General features: G+C 39.7%; 1 protein-coding gene across 2 annotated transcripts in view; it reads right to left on the reverse strand.

Annotated features, from left to right (window-relative positions):
• The window catches only part of LOC146132104 (inactive dipeptidyl peptidase 10-like), a 34,704-nt gene extending 19,035 nt beyond the window's left edge, over nt 1-15,669 (reverse strand). The window contains exon 1 of one of the 2 annotated variants that reach the window (XM_083396758.1): nt 15,515-15,669. In XM_083396758.1, the coding sequence (XP_083252884.1) occupies nt 15,515-15,595 (81 nt within the window). In that variant the 5' untranslated portion in view covers nt 15,596-15,669. Of the gene's footprint in view, nt 1-7,363; nt 7,700-15,514 lie in introns of those variants that run through there. The other variant, XM_083396757.1, reaches the window with a different exon arrangement.
• Nucleotides 15,670-21,445: the final 5,776 nt, after the last annotated feature.

The raw sequence follows: 21,445 nt of genomic DNA on the forward strand, positions 1-21,445 counted from the left end.
CTGGTAGCTTACACAATACTGGTTCTGGCTGCGCTTTACCATTTCACGTTTAGGTAGCAATTACTAACGAACCTCTTAAGGGTAATTAGCACGAGATTACGTTTGCGAATTTCATTCTGTCAAAACGATGGATAATAAAATACTATATTTTACGATAAAGCTGAACGTCGCCAAAGTATGCAACAAGTTGCGCCTCAAAACATCATTTCGTGTAAAACTGCACCATCGGACAACGATGGGTTTAAAAGCCATGGAGCTTCCCTACAGCGTTATATTTCGAGCAACATAAATGCTACATGAAGAAATATAAATTAATAATAAGCTCTAAATATATGTTAGTGTTTTAAACACTGCCGGTCCCCTATTTCTCCCAGGCGTTTAGGTGCTTTCTGAATTCTGCATATGTGACTGGTTTGTGTAGTTTGCGCTAATATGCTCTTTCTAAAACGTCTTCAGTAACCTAAACAGACGTCGCGCAGTTGACCTACAACAACTCACGAACTAACCTAATTAATATTTCGCGTCTGCTTTTCGTTAAGCGTCTTGAACCGATATGGCCTTCGCTCCTTTACCTGGCTCAAATCGTAACGACTCTATCCAGTACACGGGTGATTTTCGCTTAACTCGATTTGGACGCCGACTGTTATAAGGCGGTCATAAAATATTAAAAATCCACTGTAACGATTGCCTATAGCCAGAAACCTGTGCGTTCCAGCACACTGGCAAACTGGCAAGTTTTATGGCAACTCCTCGATCTCCAGTCTTACGCAACGATTGCTGTTACGCAACCTTTCTCCCGTTGGTTTTGCCACAACTCAATTCCAATTGGAAAATCGGCGAGATCGCAAACGAAAAACAAGGTGATTGAGACGCCACAAGCAGATCCCATGTGACTGAAGTGCAGTAGGTCAAAGTTGGACTGACCTGACAAAGCATGACAACTGTGTTTGACTACTCAACAATGCTGTTCAGACACTTCTGGATATTGTGTGACGTTACTGCTGAAAGGTAAAGGGATTTTGCCTAGATTTTCTTAATTTCCTGAACAGACTAAATATATAATGTCAGACTGCTTTCCAGTATTTTTCCTGCTTTAGCTAGATGCTCAAGGGTGAAACGTTAAGTAAAGGCTCTGGTGTCTATCAATGTAAATTCCGTAACGGGCTAATGGTATAATAATACTACAGAACTGATTCGGTACTTATCCTGACCAAAGACTACTGCTCAAAAGGGTGAAACGTTAGTTAAATGCACAATATTAGTACAGTCGACGCTAGAAATGGTAAATTCCGAACCGGACTGAAGGTATAATACCACAGTAGTGCCTCGGCACTTATCCTGACTACAGCTTACTGCTTAAAAGGTTAATGACCAGGCGCCTATCGGTAAACGACGGGCGACGCTGGACATGCCTTGCTGTTTCTGATGCGCAAGAGTTTCGGCAGCCAGCAAAAAGACCTCGAAGGAGCGCTAGAAATGCAGAAACCACGACGGTTTACTTACGACCGCAGTGGCGCAATTCCCGCGAGATCCATTAAATATGTGCGGTCGATTTTTTTTCGACTGGCAAGGGTGCCGAGTAGGCGGACGACGAAGTGATGTGTCAAATTGGAAGAGGGCCGGCAGTCAATAAATTCTCGCCGTCCCTGACGACGATGGCCTTTTGCGCCTCGCCTTTTGCTACTTTCTTCGTCCGCGCTCCTGAGATCTAATCGCCATCTGCATTTGTCTCAATCGGATTACGGGCAGGAGAAAAACCGACGCGACGCTTGTTTGCTATTCTCATCAACCGAAAGGGGCTCAGAACATTTTAAATCTCTGTTGTACTCTCGGGGACAAGACGAAACGCAGAAGCAATCTTGATCAAAACACCACGCCGTATATGAAAGTCGTATATACTGGCTTGCACATCTGATCGCCAAAACTAATTTCAAATGGTCACATTTACTTTAAACTAGCGTAAGCATAACAACCGATCGTGTCACGCCCTTGGAATTCAAGTACCAACTGCACTGTCGAGCCGGTGATAAGACACTGACTGGTTTATGGTCGTTAATATTTCGACCACAACTACTACACCACTGACAACGAACATACGCCGCATATAGATAACTTTTTCCCCGAACAGAACAACAAGAACCATGTTTAACTCTATACAAAACGAAAACCCTGGAAAATTCGCCGCCCGACTTTGAACAATCAATTTAGAATGATTAATGGCCGCGCCGAATCTGTATGACGGCTTTGAAAGTCTGCAAGATGTCAACTGACGGCAGGCATTGTGAAGCGCTCCTAATATACACATGCAGAGCGCACAGGCCGCGTCGAGGATCGCAAAAGCGCATGCAGGGGCATTAATTTATATTGCAACAAATTCGTCGACGCGGCGGCTGCGGTCGGTCCGGGTCATTTGCGTTTGCGAAAATACACTTGGCCGTCGATTGGGCCCGAGATAAGCCGGGCGTCAGAGTGAAGGTACGAAGGGTGGGTTATGAATTTTTTATGAGTGGCGAGCTGAACTATACATAGTTGCACGATTCGACGACAGTTTGCCGTAGACAAAGGATGCGGAAGAGGGGGGTGGTAGTGGCGGATCCACGGGGAGAGTTCATTGCACACACATCTTGCCCCAAAATTATATATTTACCTATTTTGCCTGCACAAACGTCATTTTTTTTTTTATGAAACTGATAAGACGTTTTGGGAAAATCCCTAACTGCATGTTTCTGTTTTCCGCATTTTGCCCAAATGTTTACATTTTTAATCGAGAGTGTAACGGGCCTATATAAATTACAATAATTGGGCTGACTTAAAATTTTAAGGGCTTCAAAATACTAACTTTAACCTAAAACGATAAACGCACGGTATGACAATTTAGCTTTGCGCGAACGTTTTGCGTGTTTTTCTGTTCATCTGTGGAACTACGGGCCCCATAACTTATCCGCTAAAATCATCTTGATAAATCACAATATATTTAGTAACGTGCTAATATTGATCGCAACCTAAAGGCGAAGTTCGCCTAAATTACGGTTTTGTCAATGTAGACTGCTAATACTTTCGCTCAAACGCGAATGCTTGTTTCCATTTCCTATAATATATTTCGCCCTCTGTCAGTTGCACATTGGCGCGCGAGTTTGACAGGCATCAAAAAGTTGCTGAATGTTACCTGTATCATGAACACGGTACTACGTAACTTGTAACGCCATCTTTAAATAGTTTCATGTCCCGAAAACATGCAAACAGAAAACGTCCTACATCCGCACCTGGCGAGAAGGCATCGAGAGCAAAGACAACAGTCGACAAACAGAAGGATTTAATTGTGAGAGTTTAGCAACGAAATCCACAGCTTCCTGGTGACTGTAAAAACATCAATTTGGAAAATGCTTACAGTGAGTTTTCGCCATTTTTGGTCGAGTGTGGCCTTTCTTGTAACAATGGGAATCAAAGTATTGGAACTAAAAGGCAACACGCAGTCCATAATAATTTATTGATTCGTTGTAAAATCACAACCGCTACCATATTCATATGATCAAAACAAAATGGCGTTATGCGAAATCCTCCTGTCTGAAATGATCAGGCAGAAACATACCTAGAGATCATCTGGTTGAAGTTTGAGTGTATAAAATTTTACCGATTCCACGTCCCATGAGTAACAGATATCTGATAAGGTGTACCGCATTTCAAATGTCCATTTCACAAACATACTCTGCAAGTCGGCCTGACAAAGGCATAACCTCGGACACCAAAATAAATTGCGCTTGTACGCCACCATGCGGTTGGCCATTAGAATAATGTCGGCCACCAGATGTCGCCATCAATCGTGAAGGCAATAATAAGTTTAGGACACTGCTCTGACGTTGCTAGTGTGAGTATAGGTGAACGACTAAAGCCAATTCAGACAACATAGCTTGGCAGTTGGCTTATAGCAAAAATACTAAGCCATGTGGGTAGTCGTTTAGTTGTTCAGCACATCTAGTATATATGCAAGAATGACGGGTTGACGCAGAGCTCCAAGTTTTAAAATAACAAAATAGTTTTGGGTACGTTAGATTTTTAGAGTTTTTTAACGTTAATCGTACGTTATTTATTTTACGTAGCCGAAGAGAAAAATCGACTTGACTTTGTCTTTTCAATATAATGTTACAATTGATCGCCCTGTTTCACATTTTATAAAGCGACGGGAAATCAATACGTCTGTCCCAAAATAGTTTGGGATCACACCTAGCTGGCAACCAGAGATGATCTAAAACAGCATTCTCGAAAAAAACTAGTTAAGCAACAGGTGCATTTCTTGTATCAGGTGCATTTCAAGTCTATTTACAGCATTTCGATATGGTATTGGCGAGGTGTGACGATGTTATTGACGCACTGGCCTCTAATAACATGCTACAATGCACCAGGAAATTGGGTTGTGTGCACATCCTTGGTTGACCAATAATAACAAAACAATAAATTTGTTAAATTGTTGGGCACAAAGCGAACAACTAAATTCGAAACTGGTGTTAAAAGTAACGTTTTGTATTCCTTGTAATGGTTTGGCGCAGTGGTTTCGCAACCTTTTGTACTTTTTTTGGTATTTTTGCGACACCCTATACAGAAATAAGAAATAGTAAGCGGTATCCTTACTGGGATTTTGGCCACGTGGTTTATGTAACGTCCCGAAAAACAAGATTAAAACAGCACACATATCAACTGTGCACAAGGCTGAAACTTTCTTAGTAATAGTTGCACTCTAATCGTACACAAAACATCGCATCAAGAAGATTACTGAATAATAAATTTGAAATCAAAGGGAATAGAAATATATCTCGGCAGTATAGCAGAATGCTGGCGACTTGGCGACTATGTCCGCTGAAGAAACAGCCAGAAAACCGAATAAATTTAGGCTAACAAAATATATATTGTTTTTTTTAGACCAAAATGCTTGTCACCAGAAGGCTGGCAAGATTCTGTCAGCACTCTTATTCATTAAAAATGGGGCCTCAATAGGGTTGCCGCGGCACCCTGGTTGGAACCACTGTTCTAGTGAGTCAGACGTCAATTCCCTATTATTTTATGTTTCCATGTATAATTTATCGTCTGCGAAGTTTTCCGCGTCTTGCCTGCGTTGTTTATGACGCATTCATAAACAGAAAGATACAAAAAGTTTCGAAACCCAATTGGAGCATAAAACTGTTTTGCGTTCTAACACAGGACAAACAACGTTGCATATAGTCAACATGTCACCAAGAAATGGGTCTATCTTAAAAAGCTGTTTGCCAGCTCGACGTCGTGTACAGAGAGTATCACAGGGTAGCAGGAAAAACCCTAAATAATGTGAGTCTATGCTTCTCAGTTATGAAACATTGTAAAGACGTTACGCATAAATCGCTTTAGGTGAAAAACCCTTTGTTGTAATATGACATGAAAGGCGTGCGAAGTCGAATACAAAGCGTAAAGTTCCCAGTTATGCACCGCAGTGTCATCTCTTCCAAATAGGAAATTGATGTTTCCGCACTTTCTCCGATACAAAACGTCACTTATCAAGGAGCAAAAATACAAACGGGTATTTCCTTGAAACCGTCGTTACCTTATTTTAAAACGGGGAACTATAGTTCGGGGAGGTGCAAAGCCACATTGGACACGACGTAAAATCCCTGATCGACTTTTGCGGCACTTTGGCAAGGGTGGTTTTCCAAATGCTTCCCAGAAATAACACTATATACATATCGCGAAACACCTTTCGGCTCATCGGCTTTGTACAGTCAACTAATGTATTTATTAAAAAAATAAGTACACATTCCCCAACTTGCGTGATAGGTTTATTGTTCTAGGTAAACACTTTTGATTTTAAATAATGACTACACGGAAATGCAGTTGTCATTTCGAATCAAATCAGTTTCCATTTTCTAGTACAATAAACGACAAATTCGGAATCACCATTGTTTTAATCAAAACATAGTATTATATGTAACGTATATTCATGATATCTACATAAGTTACATCCTTAAGAGAATTGATATGTAACCGCAGGCGTAATACGATATTGAATGTACGTAAACATTCCTATATTAGTTCTTAAAAATACGCGAAACTTTCACTAGACAAGCGTCCACATACCGAAAGGAATATGGAATTCTAACGAAACTAATCAAACACATAAAGCGAGAGGATAATAAATAATTAAGGCAATTCCCAATCGTTTCCCCAATATAACGGCAAGTCAAGATCGCGATCGCGAACGCTTGATCTCTTTTAGGTCGCCATCAATTCGACCGCTTATCAATATTTCATAGGCCGAGCCTAAAACAAGGAAGGAAAAACTCGCGCGGCGCAAGCAAGCAAACAACAGGCGTTATCTGACTGGCGGCTGTGCAGCACGCGTGTAATTTATCCCCGATCGTTATTTTCCGCCTATGTTACGGATTGCGGAAAAAATCAAGGGGGGGTGGGGGGTATGGCGCGGCTGGCACGATGATTTCATCCGGGGGAAAATAGAACCGCACCGTACGTGCACATGTCGGTAAAATGCGGATCGATCGTAGTGCGATAGCAGAAAGGACTAATGGCATAGAGGCAGTAGCAGGCTTTTGCGAGTCGTATCAACTCTGCTTGCCTCACAGTCTAAACACGCGGGGCTTTTAGGCCCCGTTCGGTAATGGGGTCAGTGCGATTTAAAGACCCTTGACACCCAGCCATCACACCCACCGAGAAAAGGGCTTGGGAATACACTGCAAAATTTCGATCGACAGAAACACAACATTCGACAAAAGGTTCGTAATATTGGAGGGCATTAAAGCAGGCCATTTTGGATTTTGCATATGGTTTTATTTCGGTGTAATCAACTGTTTTTTAAAACATTTTCAACAAAACAGGCTATTTCCACCAAACACCATTCATACATGTACAACAGAATCGGGCGCCACGATAAATAACAAAACGTCGGTACCAAAATATGATTTTCAGTGTTAGAAAGGGGTGCTTCTTGTACACCAAGAGCCATATAAAATTGGCCTCAAATGTTATGTAAAAAATACATCAAAATATACTATTTAAATATAATAAAGATATTCAAACGAGCTCTTAGCCTAACCCTATACCTGAAGTAGAACATCCTCAGGTATGTCAGCCACTTACTTAAACAGAATCAAAAGTTTGGCCACATGCTAAAACGGCGCAAACTTTTTTCAGACTTAAATGGGCGGGGGCGCCATATCGGAAATCTGGACCTGGTTGTAGGCCCGTGTAGGGTTAATTCTATTAATATTATAAACAACACATTGACTAGTTACAGTAAGCAACGACCGTAAAGCAAATGAGAACAACCAAGTACGACGTCAATAGATATATTATTTGAAAGGTTTATTTTACCATCCATTCTTACCAGTACGTTTCCCTGCATGGGAGTAGTCTTCATAACAGGTTGTCGCTTGATGCCAAACAAAGTAAAACGCCTGGCTCTGTTAAAGGAGCCAGCCGTCAGCGCGGCCTTACTCATAACTAGCGATTGCCTGGGTTAGGGCACTCTGCATTGAAAAGCAACAAAGGCTGTAAAACTCAAGATAAAAAAGAAACGTACACACACAAAAGTCGGAAAAAATACGGCAAATGCTTTTTAGAAGAATCCTGAAGAAACTTTGTAAATATTTATTCACAACAAGTCTGTGTAGATTGGCTTAGACTTTTCGAATAATATTTTTCTAATAAATCGTGATTTCAAAACCTGAATAATACAACCAATACCTGCCATAGCTTTGTTTTGTTCTTTTTGCTATGCTCACTGACTCCTAATTACTTTGCAGCGAAAAGCAACCGCTTTCCGGCAAAGTAGAATTGAATTCCCCTTTCCGGCCAGTGACATTCTGAGCACAACAAAAAGCGGCGGGAGTGGTAGAGGGTCGTCGGTGCGTTTATTTTTAAAAAAAACGAACGAAAAACGGCGTATTTACTTCGACGACGCCTGTTGGCCTTCTGGTCCCGGAAAGACAACATCAAGGAAATAGGCCAATTTTAAGGCCATTTGAGAAGCCGTTGGTTCTCTGGTTTAACAACGTTTGTTGGTTATTGTTAACTCTTCGCTAGCAAACGGAACCGTTCTTAAAGAAGGCGACGCTTTTATGTGCATTCCTTTCGCTTTCAAGGTACAAAACGAGTAAACAGAAAATAGGCCAAAAACAGGGTGCCGGCCACTATTTGAGCGGCCACGTAAACGGGCCTTCAAACCCCGGAGAGAAATCAAGTGCGTTTAAGGCGTGACGGCTTGTCAATTTGCAGCCATCTTTCGTCATGATTGGTTTACCGGGTGGCCGTGGAAATGCCGATCTCAAAATGCCCCTTTTGGATTTTTCGCTAAATCGCAGATCGTGTTTCACACTCACGTTTAGCTTCCATTTTTTAAATGGTACTTGTTTTTTTGTTCCAGTGTTTGACTTTGTGTAACGCCAAATGAGTCACGTTCAATTGGGAAAGTTTCGAAGGTTTTTTAAAATACGCCTGGACCATTTCTCAATCATTTTTTTTTTTCAGGATAAAAAATAGAGCGAAAAGGGGTTGCTTTTCAAATTCACATGTTACGGGGAGAAACAATCACCAATAAGTTGTTAAAATAGGTACTTGGAACTTCGAAAATTGTCCAGGTAAATTGCTCTTATACTGTATGCTGCCTTTTTTTAAATAGGTTTTTAAGTCTGAGTTTATTGAAGTCAACATAATACACATTCGTTTTAAAACTATGTGATAATTTACACCTTTAAATGGTGACTGTGGAAAAACATCGTAAATTAAAACAAGCAGTTTCTATCAGGGAGTCGAATTGGAACTTTATGAACCGGTTTTGGGTCAATTTTTTCCGAACCGTATCCGAACCTGAACCGTGTTTTGTAAGATTTTAAGGAGCCGAACCGAAACTGAACCGAATAATTCAAAAGAACTTGAACCTTAACCGAATCTGAACCTGTAAACACAAGCGGTTCACTCCAACATGACGTCACAGCTGGTATTCTACAGAGTCAAGTTACACCATGCTCGAAATTTTATGAAAAAAAAAATGAATATTGATTAAATAAAGCGTTGATTTTTTATTTTTCTGATATTTCAATAACAAGTGCTGTTTTTTAATACGTCACGAAACTTAGATTAAATGACTTACAATTCAAAGATTGTTCTCTACATTTAGTGGCCTCATTTTTAGATTTAACGCAACTTATATATGGTGTACGAACCCTAACTTAATTAACCGGTTTTGAAATAACGAAGGTCGAACCGGAACTTTTAAATTGCTCCGAACCGAAACCGGAACTGAATAAGATTCCGATAGAATCTTTGAACCCGAACCGAACCTGAACCGGTAAAGTCAAACGGTTCGACTCCCTGGTTTCTACACTTAAAAAATATTAGCTGTCGCAGGTCACGTTTTGACAACGTAAACTCAACATCACATTCTTTATTACTAGTTGCATTATACATAAAATCATACTCTAATCTCTAAAAAAAAATAGCTAAAAAAAACAAAAAACGCAATGCCAAAACATTTTGCTAATCGTAGTACCAAAACACTTTGTTTATCCGATTTTGCGATACGAAAAAGATAAATACTTTCTCCATGCGACACATTTGTTACAGGAACGCCAAAAGTCGCTTTTCCAACAAAAAAACGATTATACAAACGAAACTGGACCAAAGGTCGATTAATTCACGAACATAAAAGCAACTTAGGCTGTTCTAAATGCACCAAAGCAAGCGGTTGCACCACGCATAACACAGCGAGGCTTGTTCATTTTTTTATAATCTCCGTTGTTGGATCGATAGGATCGCGACGACCTTATCAGAAAACTAATTACGCACCTTATAGCGAACAGGGAATCAGCGGCAATACGAGCGTGAGTGCATTGAGCAATTTACTGTTTAATGTCGCCCTGCCCTTCTTGCTAAGTCAACTAAGTGCGTGGTTTTGAATATAGCGTTAATACCGCCTGATGCGCCCTAGATCGGCAAGAGACTTGATTTCCCTTGATGGGTAGATTGGTTGGTATATAGGCACAGGGCAAAGAATTTCACGCGCTAATATTGTTAAATGCCTCACGTCAGAGTGTGGTGCATTTTGCGTTTTAAAATGGTTCATTTGGAAATAATTTGATGCCCTATCGGCTGGGACTCTTGAGTTAATTTCACGAGCAAACCAGTTTGTTTGCGTTTCATTTCTTTTTTATGAGAAATTCTTCGAAATACCATCAGAATTAATAAAAAAATACAAATCCCAGGCCAAATAGTTTTTTTAATAAAAATGTTTTATTAAAGAGTTGATTTTGTTTAGGTCTGGCTTTTTATTGGCATTTCAAGCTGCTTGACAATAAACAGGAACTTGGTCGTTTCGTTGGATCGATAACATAGCTCATTCCGTGTAATATATTTCATTTCCATTAAAATTATTGATTATTTGACGGAAACAACTCACAGCTGAAATTATCGACAACTTAGCTGGCTTGTGGCCATACAAGCTCGTAAAACGTAATTTTCTAACTCGCCGATACCGGGTTTTCCTGTAAGTTTGAAAGCCAAGGAAATAATAAGGTCTGACGTTTGTTAAAAGGTATAAAAGTAGTTCGCCTTTGTAATATACATTTTCGACCCAGATGCCATCAACACACAAACAAAAAGTACTCCGATTTTGTTGTTCATGGTGGTTTTCTGAATATTTTAGTTCCACAGGAACTGGTAATGCTACTGAAGCGAAACATAGGCCCTTAACTAAACGCCTTATGATGTACTTTCATGAAACTTTGAGCGGAACTTGTTTATAGACGCGTCAGTGGACCAGTGATCGACATGCACAAACCTACTGTCAATGGTTGGAATATTATAATAAGGACACAGCCTCTTGTCCACAATGGTATGGAAACTGTAATTTGGAGAACCTGACTAACGTTTGTTGTAAAAACGAAAATGTTTTTAGGCCAAACATAAGTATGTTTATGATATCGATATCGAATAAGTTATCGTTCAAAAACTTATTTTGCATATAACCATAACGAAACATATTTTATGCTATTCAAAGATAAAACAAAGAAAAAGCAGTACATTTTAAACACACGTTGTAAAAAGTACGCTAAAATACGAAAAATGACAGGTATATTTAGGCCAATCAAAAATGACTACCCCTGTTTATATCTGTAATTTGGCCTTTTTTCTTTCCACTGATTTCGATTATAACCTTTCGAAGGAATTCGATGCACTACTGTTTTTACCTGCCAAACTGTCCTTAAACGACCTAGCTACTTGCATACACAGCTGTTCCAACCCTGTCAGACCAGCGCTCGAGTAAGCAAGGACTTTAACGCGATTAATCCGTCGCCTCTGCGAGCCTTGACCTAGCATGAGCGCTGGTCCAGACCCTGTTTGGACTTCTTTTCCCCCGAGACGAGCAGCTCAGTTATGGAATGCATCACGCATCAAGCGAGCGGCAGTCGACAGTCGGCTTATCGAGTTGCGGTAGCAGCGAGCACTTACAAGAGCCGTCGATCCTTCAAGACACGCCGGCCTCGTCTTTACAGGATATTAAGATCGAGCCGAGAGCGAAGCGAAACGGGTTCCAGCAAAATAACGCATTACCCGCTCGGGCGTTCGCGTTAATTAGGCCCTAATGAGCTGGACCCGGTGTAAGTGACGCTCGCTCTAATTCTATGTGTGTAGCGCAGACTGCTAGACGACGGAATTGGGCTGTCCCGAACTAAGGTATTTCATAAACCTAAATACATGTTTTATAACTAGAAACTACAGAGCGGTCTTGAAGGGGTCACTAGGCTAAATTATTCCAATTGTTCTTTGGTTAATGGTTTTATTACAATCAATCAAGGGCCACAGTGTATTGGGGGGGACAAAAAGGGGGACACAGCGAATGGAATATCGCGAACCACTGGTTTGCGGAAAGCAGACAATGAGATGTACTATATTTTTTGTAATGCTGTTAGATTTGAAAACTAAAGCTGGATATAAAAAATAATCCAAAATGTGTATACATGCCAAAGTACAGGTGGAACGTATAAACTGTATTTAATTGATAGTCCAACAGTTTGACCTTGTATTCTTTTTAAAGCAGGCTGTAATCAAAATACATTTGATTATATACCTTAGTTTTTCATTGATTACATACCTTAGTTTTTTTCATGTATATATTTCCTGGTCATTTTTGTTCAAAAAATCATTTGACAGATTCATTGAGATATTGGTAAGTTAATTTGCTTCCTTAGCAAGAAAAAAATACACTGACCTTCTTAAATGCTAAGATTATTTATCGATATACACCACAGACATTGCTAAACAGGATTTGGATTCGCGTTATATCTCAAACACCAAAAACGCGTTTAAAGAGGTATTTTCATATGGTTAGAGGTCTGCAGCAGTAAAATACGCAATAATTGTGGTTTTCGGTGTAATTCGTATCTTACACAAAGTTTTTAGAAAGAAAGAAATGACATATTGGGTTTTCCAAAATCATAATTCTTTTAAAAATGACAGCTATTCCGGGATAACCGTATACTCGAATAAAACACGCTTGTAAAAAAATAAAATAGTTTTAGTAGGCTACACACAATCTGCGATACACGAAACATGCCTGCCTGCTTCAGACTCATAATTCTTGCGTTTCAAAAAAAGTCGGAAACAGAATAACAGTTGTACGTCGAAATACAAAAAAGAAAACAAGGAATAATGCTTATATAAAGTATTAAGCATAATTACTAAAACCCCAATACAGCCTTTCATGTTTTCAAATAACCTGTAAACTTAGTGTCTTTTAATGTGTTTGTGTATTTCTATATTTGTTTAATAAAATATTAAAAGTACACATAAAATCCATTTTTTTAGGTTAAATAATAAACAACTTGACTAGCCATTAACTTAAACAACCTGCAAAATATTTTTAACTACTTTCCGAAGACCCATTCAAATGACAGCATTCAGTCTGTCTTGGCTGCGCAACATGAAAGGTATCGGGTAAGTTCGGGAGACAGGAATCAATTAATAATTAAATTCAAGGTAATACGAGACGAAACGAAAATGAGAAAACTGGCCACGTCAGTCCAAAGTCTTGGTGATCTGAAGCTGCGGAAGCTGACCCTAATTTCGAGGAAGGGTAATTTGTCAAATTTTGTGCAGATGACGCTGATAGTTGAGTTCCAACTCAGAGCGTCCTTGGTGTTCATCAATTATTGAGATAATATGGCGGTATAACCAGCGCCAGAATTTGCGACCACTGCATTAATGCACGTGATATTGAAAGCAACAACCGACATATTGAAGTGACGTTACACGTTTCCAGGAGGTTGAAAAATTACCTTCTTTTAAGTTATGATAGCGAAAGTGTGCACTGTAAATTTAGCCGTCAACACCCCACACTAAAATATGTCGAAATGTAGTAACACCCACATTATCCAGTTGTAAACTAAAAGTGGGTCTCTATATAAACATTCCACAACAGAAACGTATTTCGCGCAATCGTTTATTTATGTTAATCTAATATAAGCATTTGAAAATTTGTTTCAAAAAGGTGTTTTTACAGTTGGGCTCATTCACGTTTTTCAACGCGGTCTCGCAATCCGAAAACTCGTTACCACTCCGGCACGCCCACAAACGGTCAACGGCGGTATCAAACTTTTACCACTATTGGCAGCAACGCGCAACAGTGCCAAAAGTCGATCAGTTCGAATCCTCGTGGGTGTGATTGAAATTCTCGCGAGATCGCTTACAATAAAAGGCGGACGGAAGCAAATCAATAAAAGCGTAAGACCTTCGTCAATCAATGGGCTCGAGACACAGTGGAACAAAGCCGTGATTCGGAAAATGTCATAAAAAACTTATCGAGCGCAACTCAAATACGAACAGCGGTTCAACAGGGTGCGATGTTTCAATCGATGTGAACTTGATTGACGATGATGAAACAACGTAGCAAATTACGTTGGTGCGTCAATCAAATTTAAATAACATCGAGAAAAATACAAAAAATAAAATCAATTTTGGTTGTATTCGTTGGTCATGACTAAAGCGTTCAATAGAATAAATAAATTACAGCTTTTTTTTCGATTTTTGTTTTTCGATTAGCCAAAAAAAATGAAACTCAAATGGTTCGGCACAATTTTCGTTAACGTAAAAGCACTTTAGGGTAACTATGAAGATGAACAAATTTTCTCTTAATTGTGGGTCAGCTTACAGAAAGTTTTAAAGATCACAATCTTTAGGCATCATTAAATCTTAAAGCTTTTGTCAAATCCTTGGCCAGACAAGAAGTTTATATTTGTGGTGGCTATGTAAACTGACCGAATATGCGGCCGAAAAAGCAAACAGCCAACATACTACGTATTACGTATTATTACACCTTCTTTTTGAATCGCACCAAGCAGGGTTGGTATTTTGTTAAAACGCTTTGCAATTAAAACGCAAAAGTAAATAAACTGGTATTATATAAACAATACACGATTTTTTTGCGTTGTTGTTTTATTTTTTAACTATACCTATGGCTGAGCATTGTCAGTCGTTAATTGCGTTGTACATCCAAAATAAACCAGGCAAAATATTAGGATCTAGATTTTAAAAAAATTTCAGAAACTAAAACACTTCATTCAAGTAAGAATCGTCAGCTTTGATGAAAAACACAATCAAACTATCGCTTCGAACTGTTTTTCGGGTGCTTATTTCCATTATTCAAAAGCCTAATTTTAGTCAGACAGCCGACGTGGCATTTTTAGTTAATTAGAAACGTGAATCGGCGCCAGGATCGAAATGTTAGTCAGTTCTGAACGAAAAGACCATCTTGATTTGGAATACAATTCAAGAAGTGCGGTATACGTGTCGCCTTACAGTGTTATTATCGTTGCAAATCAAGATCAGTATTTTCCCGGTGCCATTAGCAGCAACAAAGGACTTAAAATCATTAGCGTGTATATTAGTTGAAGCTCGGTAGAGTAATTACATTTAATATGGTGTTTATTTGGTGGTTTGGGTCCACGCAACTGGCGTATGCATTAGATCTAGTGCCCGTTCCCTGGTGTGCCACAAAAATCGGCGACAAACGCAGAGCTTTGCACAATCCAATTAAAATATTGACCCATCTTGCTTTTGTTTACTGCTTTAGCTGTTTTTGTTTTACACGGACCTTCAAATGGTGACAATTTAATTGCATTTCCTTTACGGTGATAAATGGAGACGGGAACTACGTTTTTTACTAGGGCAATTTAGATATACAGGGAATTTTTAAATTAGATTCGTGCTCCAGTTAAGCAAAAAAAATCGATTAGGTTCTCACAAAATAGTGTTGTGTAATAAACGGAAAGACGATTTGATTTTTTTAAACGAAAAAAAAAAACGTTTTTGTTTTATTTTTTAGTGGCGAAAAATATTGTATAACCATAATAATTAGATAGGCCTTTCTTACAAAAGTTTCCAAAATGTTTCGGTGCAAATGTGAACAAACGATTTGCAAACACACCATTTCTCCTCACAGAATTACCTCTTCAATCGAAATTCATAGGGAAAAAACGTTTACCTCGGTTGGTGCCATTCCATCCATCTTTTCCACCGGCGTCGAAATTTTAGAGTGGAAGCATTTCCGTCCTAGGCAGCACATTTATATCCCGACGACAGTTTGAAAGCGCAACAGCATTGGCGCTTGCTCAGAAGGCTACAATTAGCGCTTAAAACAATTCCTGGCAAGGTGCAACCACAAATTAAACGCGTGCCGTGACAAATGAAAGTGCATACTGTCCGAGAATCCACAAGGGCGAATAGATACGGTTTCGATTGCCCTTGATCGTTTTTTCGCTTTGCAAAAATAGCCGACGCCGGCAGTATTTCAAACAAAGTCTCAAATAAATTCGAGCCCTGTTTTTCCCACAGTGCATACATTCGATCGAATTGGGCCTTCGGGTATGTGTATACGGACGAAAAGATGGTCTGGGTGAGGCTGGCCAAATAATTTTACGAGGGCCTTCAACTAATAAAAAACGATCCATAATCGATAAGCTATTGACTTTAATTAATAATAATGCTGGCGTCTCGCGCGGAAAAGTCACTGGGCATATTGTATGATATATGATTCAATGTTTACTGTCTCCAGTTGCCAGATGGTGTCTTGGCACAAGCTTAATCGGCAACGTCTAGTTCAAGCTATAGCGCGAAAAATAGAATGCACACTATAGTCACTAAGTATATTAAATTGGAAAATATATGATACTAACGCTTACGTAATATCGTTTGACTTAGATATGCGAGTCCCTAATAATATTTTCTTGCAATATAACACTCTGGAATTCAGGTCTCGCATTAATTGCTGGCTAATTATAACACACGGCTCGCTATAACGAATCATCCGTCAACGTCGACTCTCTGCGACTTGAAAATTAAACGTATTGTATAAGTTGAATAATATGTGATACTGATGCTAAAAAATATCTTTTGACTTAGGATTTAGATAGGCGAGTCCTTGAAAATATATTTTGCAATTTACACTTTGGAATTCAGGTCTCGCATGCTTTGCTGGCTAATTATAACGAACGGCTCGCCATAACGAGTCATCCGTCAATATAAACTCGCTACGACTAAAAAATCGAACGTATTATAACGAGAGCTTTTAAACAAACCTTTCAAACTTTAATTTCTCAAGTCAAACGTTAACTAAATATGCCTAAACGGATTGCTTTATTAACTTACATTTTCACAATTTCCCCTTAAACACACTGGACACTGTTTCGGCTGTCGCACTTTACAGTAAAAATCTATTTAAGGCTTTAACTTTAAAAGAGCTAAGTAATAATATTTCACGGTGCCCGTAGGTGCGTACTCTGTGTTTTAAATATTCCATATTCCAATTATTGTTTTGCCCTAATAGGTCTATATAGGTTTAAATAGAAATCTACCCAGGTAAAGCTGCATAAGTGTCCGTAAATGAGCTTTAAGAACACAACATACCGAATTGACATAGCACATATTCACCACCCTTTGGTATCTACTTTCTCTCCACATCGTCATAGCACACGATACTCTTCAACAACGCCTCGACTCAGCGTGGCTTTCATCACCCACCACCTCTCGCACCTTTTCTAGCTGACTACCGTTGCGCGCCCTGCATAATTGAACAGTGACCGCCAAGCGAACGCGCTGTATAGTGTGCTGGGCAACTGTGCGCTGTCCGTGTGGCGCACATCTAAGAAACCAACTGAATAGATACGCTGAGGGACGGTACACGTCAACAGAAATCCTTGCTTTCTCAACAATACAATAGTCTTGTGTTCACGGCCGGCTTTCGAAAAGGGTCTAACTCCCCCTTTTTGGTCACTCTTTTGTGCCCTTTTACGCGAACTCACGGCCTGTCTACAAAACCGCCTTAAAACCAACATTTTCACTGTGATTTAACCCTAAGCGGACTTCTGCCAGAATTTAAATTTCAATAAGCCGGGGTCGTAAAATGACGAGAGCCTCTTTACAAGCTAGGACAACAGAATACTTTCGAAGCGGGTGTAAATTGGACTATTGTTCTCAAGCTTTATCCCTCAGGAAGAGCTATATTTTCAATTACTTTTCGTCCCACAGTTCCGACCGCTGACAGTTAAACAGGACGTTTTCCAGCATTTGGTGGAATTTCGAAAAAGGACTGTAAAGTAGTCGCCAACAAACGCTTCTCCAGGGCATTGTAAATTTAATGTGTTGAAATCCGCCTGACACCATATCTGGAATTGCGATTTTCATTTTGAAGGTTTCGCAGAGCGATAGCTACGCTGGTGCGATAGGGCGTGGTGCACTGTAGCAGGTCCTTTGTAGTACATTAAAGACGAGTTTTAATAGTTTTACTGTATTTCATTTTATAATCCATTCACTCGATTTCCTCAAATGCTAAAACTTTCACAGACTTTACTCAACTGCGTTTCTCGAAAAATAGAAAACTTTTGTTAAGATCGGGCTCATCGCCTTGCTCGACTAAAGGCTTAAAAGCAATACTGCCTGGCATTTGATGGACCAGGTATTGCCATTAAACCTATTCAGGAGGCTGTTTTAAGTTGTAACTTTTAGCATAGTTTAGGTAGGGATCCAATCCTAAAAAGGGCACCCTTTACTTTCGAAAAGGGAAATTCGCCCCTTTTTGGGAAAAGTGGCACCGGTGTTCTTTTGACATAATATTAATATAAAAAAGAAAATGGGCGAAAAAGTCTTCTTGACCAACGGAAACGTGACCTATCTACGTCAAAAAATATTCTTTCTAAATATTTTATGTCACTATATACAACCTCAAACATTTTGCTCACTCTTGCATCTGCATCTAAATTCGGCGACCATTGCAAGTTTAGTACCTCCAACTTTTCATAATATAATAAAAACTAAACTAATGTTCCTAACTGAGATTTGGTAACTTTGAGTAACTTGTTCCACCTGTAATCGTATGCCTGTACTCAAAATACCATATCTCCTAACAAAACGAAGAAATTAAACTCAGGCAGTTCGCCAGCGGCCACTATAGTTTCGTCGAAACTAATCCAGTAACAGTTTAGTGCCGGAACCGCCCTACTAAAAGCACCGATTTAGCCCGGCGGGAGCGAAGAACACCTTGTCCTTCGCAAGGCTGCGATGTACGTGCATGTTGCAGCCTCTCGCGGGAACGCGTGTCGCGTCAATAATTTAACCCTGGCGCTGGCAATCTCGCGTCGCTAATGACCAAGTCGTATTGAATTTCTTCAGACGAACTACTTTTAGATGGGGACGAATATAAGACGGATGGGCGCGAAAAATCCATACTACAAGCTCGCGGTCTCGCGAAATGCCATCGGGTAATGCGTATTGTGGTATTGCGCCAGACGTTTACGAAACATCCCTCTGGCAAACTAAACAAGAAAGACTAAGGCCTATTACCTATACGCATCTGACTTTTAAGAAATATTGTCTGACTTTTCAGAAATATGCAACTTGTTTAATAACTACTAGCTTCTTGATAAAACCCTAAACAATCCATACTGTATAACAAAGTTTAAATTGAACTATTTTTTATTCTAGACTTGTACTACATGGCCAACTTTACTGGCTGCCTTTACCACAATCCACAAATTATTATCTTATTACTAAATTATTCCTAGGCCATCTTATTATTGAAATATTATTACTAAACTATCTTATTACGCACTTGGTTAAACCTTTCACCAAATATTCATAAATAGTTGCACAACCCTAAGCCGTAAAACATGTATTTGCAATTGCAATGCGCGAACCATAGTTTCATCGACGACCACACAATACAGCGCTGTTCTATAAATGATATCAAGTTAATACCAAAAGTTAACCAACACCCTCTTGAAAACGTGCAGTTATTACTTAAAACTATCCCATGTATGTGACTGAACAATTTTTCAGCTAAGAACTACATTGGAATACTGTTCACTAGGCGAAACCGTTTTTGTCGGCCGAAAATGGTCGCCGATCCGGACAGAAGTCGACGAGGTTTTGATTCGGTTCAGTTGGCCCCAAAAGGCCGCGGGCGTTTCTTCTCGGCCGGAAAATGCGCCCAACATTTCTGTCATACTGGAAAAGTCAAGGAAACGGCGCGTTACACGGAGCCGCCTGGTCTAAGGGGAATACTTTCTAACACGCTTCCGGGAGGTGGGACCGTACACGCCCTTAAATTAACTCATTGTGTGTCAAGGTTTCACATGAGAATACACGGACGTGATTTTGGGGACCTTTGACCAAGAGAAAAGATTTCGCGTTTTTTTATGGAATAACATTTCCTGGTGATACGCCAAGTCAGCGGCAGTTTCGTTTCAGTTTCGTTTAGGAAAGCTCAAAGCTTCCAACTAAGCAACGCCTTGCTCAGACAGACTTTTGCAGTTAATATTATTACCTAAGGCGTCTATTTCTAGGGTTGTCCGATAATATCGGATCGGAGCCGATACCCGAGGCCAAGTTGTTGTATCGACACTCGTCCGTTAGCGGGGTGGTAACGGTGCAAACCGTCACTAAATTATATAGGAATTTAAGCCACCTTTGCGATCCAATAGGGCGATTGCTAACTTGCAAGTTTAATTTATCAAAGAAATTGTAGATTAACAACTGGAGGTAACTAAAGCAAACGAAGGTAACTATAGACCTCTTCACACTAAACCAAAATTTGGCCGAATAGGCTGATAAAATATACCATTGAACGTTTTAATTTCATATATTTTGTTTGATGGAGCATAGTAATTACCTTTTTGTATCGGATCGAATCGCGATACTTTTCGTGAAAATCATCGGGTATCGGTATCGGATTATAATGTAAAGTATCGGACATCCCTAGTTGGTGCCTAAGACGAAACGGACAAGCACTTTTAGGATCAAATAATAATTGGACCAGGTTAACCCTATCAAATATAACCTCCTCAGAACTTACAACAAATAACTGCAGTTCGTAACGCAGCTAAAATATTGTAATACATTTTTTTTCATTCTTATCAAAAAAAGCTGAATATCTATCTGTTGTCCAACACAGACAAACCAAAAAGCTACAACTCCTAACAAAATTCAATTCTAAAGCTCCAAGTCTCGCTTAAAAACGTAACGACGCGGCTTGAACTGACAAAACGACAGCAGAACAAAGCACAAGACAAGACAAGACGCAACAACACATTGCCACGGTAGCGTCACGCGTTCCTTAGCCGGGTCCGTGGAACTTAACGAAGCGTGGAAGAACCAAGGCAGCGACTCGACCGCAAACTTGTCTGCCGAAATTCGGCTCGCTGCACGTGAGCGTAACGAAACCCGGTCAAGCCCAGACCGAGGCCGGGCCGCCGAGCCCGACTAGAAGCCATTGCTTAATTGGTATTGATTAGAATTGAAAGTTAGTCGCCGTGAAATTACAGCCTCGGTTTTGTTCCTTTGCGCGGCGGAAATTAAAGGACAAAATGCGTTTACTCTGCTGCTGCATCTAAGTTAGGAGTGTCCAACTCAAACATGCCGGCGTGCCAATTTTTATCCTATAACCACTTCCCATGCCAAAGTTTAGTAACTAATTTTTTCTAATAATAAAAGCGAAATAAAAAAAATTACAAATAATAAAAACGTGTAGTAGCAGTGCGCATTACTGCATCTAATTGTCCGTCGGTGAGCTGACTTTTTCTCCAACACCAAACTTAATAGTTATGTCAATGCTGGCCTCCACTATAATATAATGTTATAGTATTAGAAGTAACTGTTAGTTGTCTTGATCGCCGCGATTGTTTTATATTGTGAATAAACAATGACAATTTACTGTATAAAAAATTAAGTATTTTTTTATGACGCGTTCCACTTGTTGGACACCCCTGCTATAAGCTGCGTGCAGCGGTCGTAATCGGCCTCTTTGTATACGTTCGGCAGGTAAAATCTGACACGGTCACGAACATTACGCTGCATGCGGTTTAGGAAATTGCATTCTGGATATTATAATTCAAAACCCTAAAATCACAGCTATTTTTTGGCG

This window comes from Ascidiella aspersa, chromosome 9 (genome assembly GCF_963924565.1).
Source record: "Ascidiella aspersa chromosome 9, kaAscAspe10.2, whole genome shotgun sequence".
Taxonomy (NCBI): Eukaryota; Metazoa; Chordata; class Ascidiacea; order Phlebobranchia; family Ascidiidae; genus Ascidiella; species Ascidiella aspersa.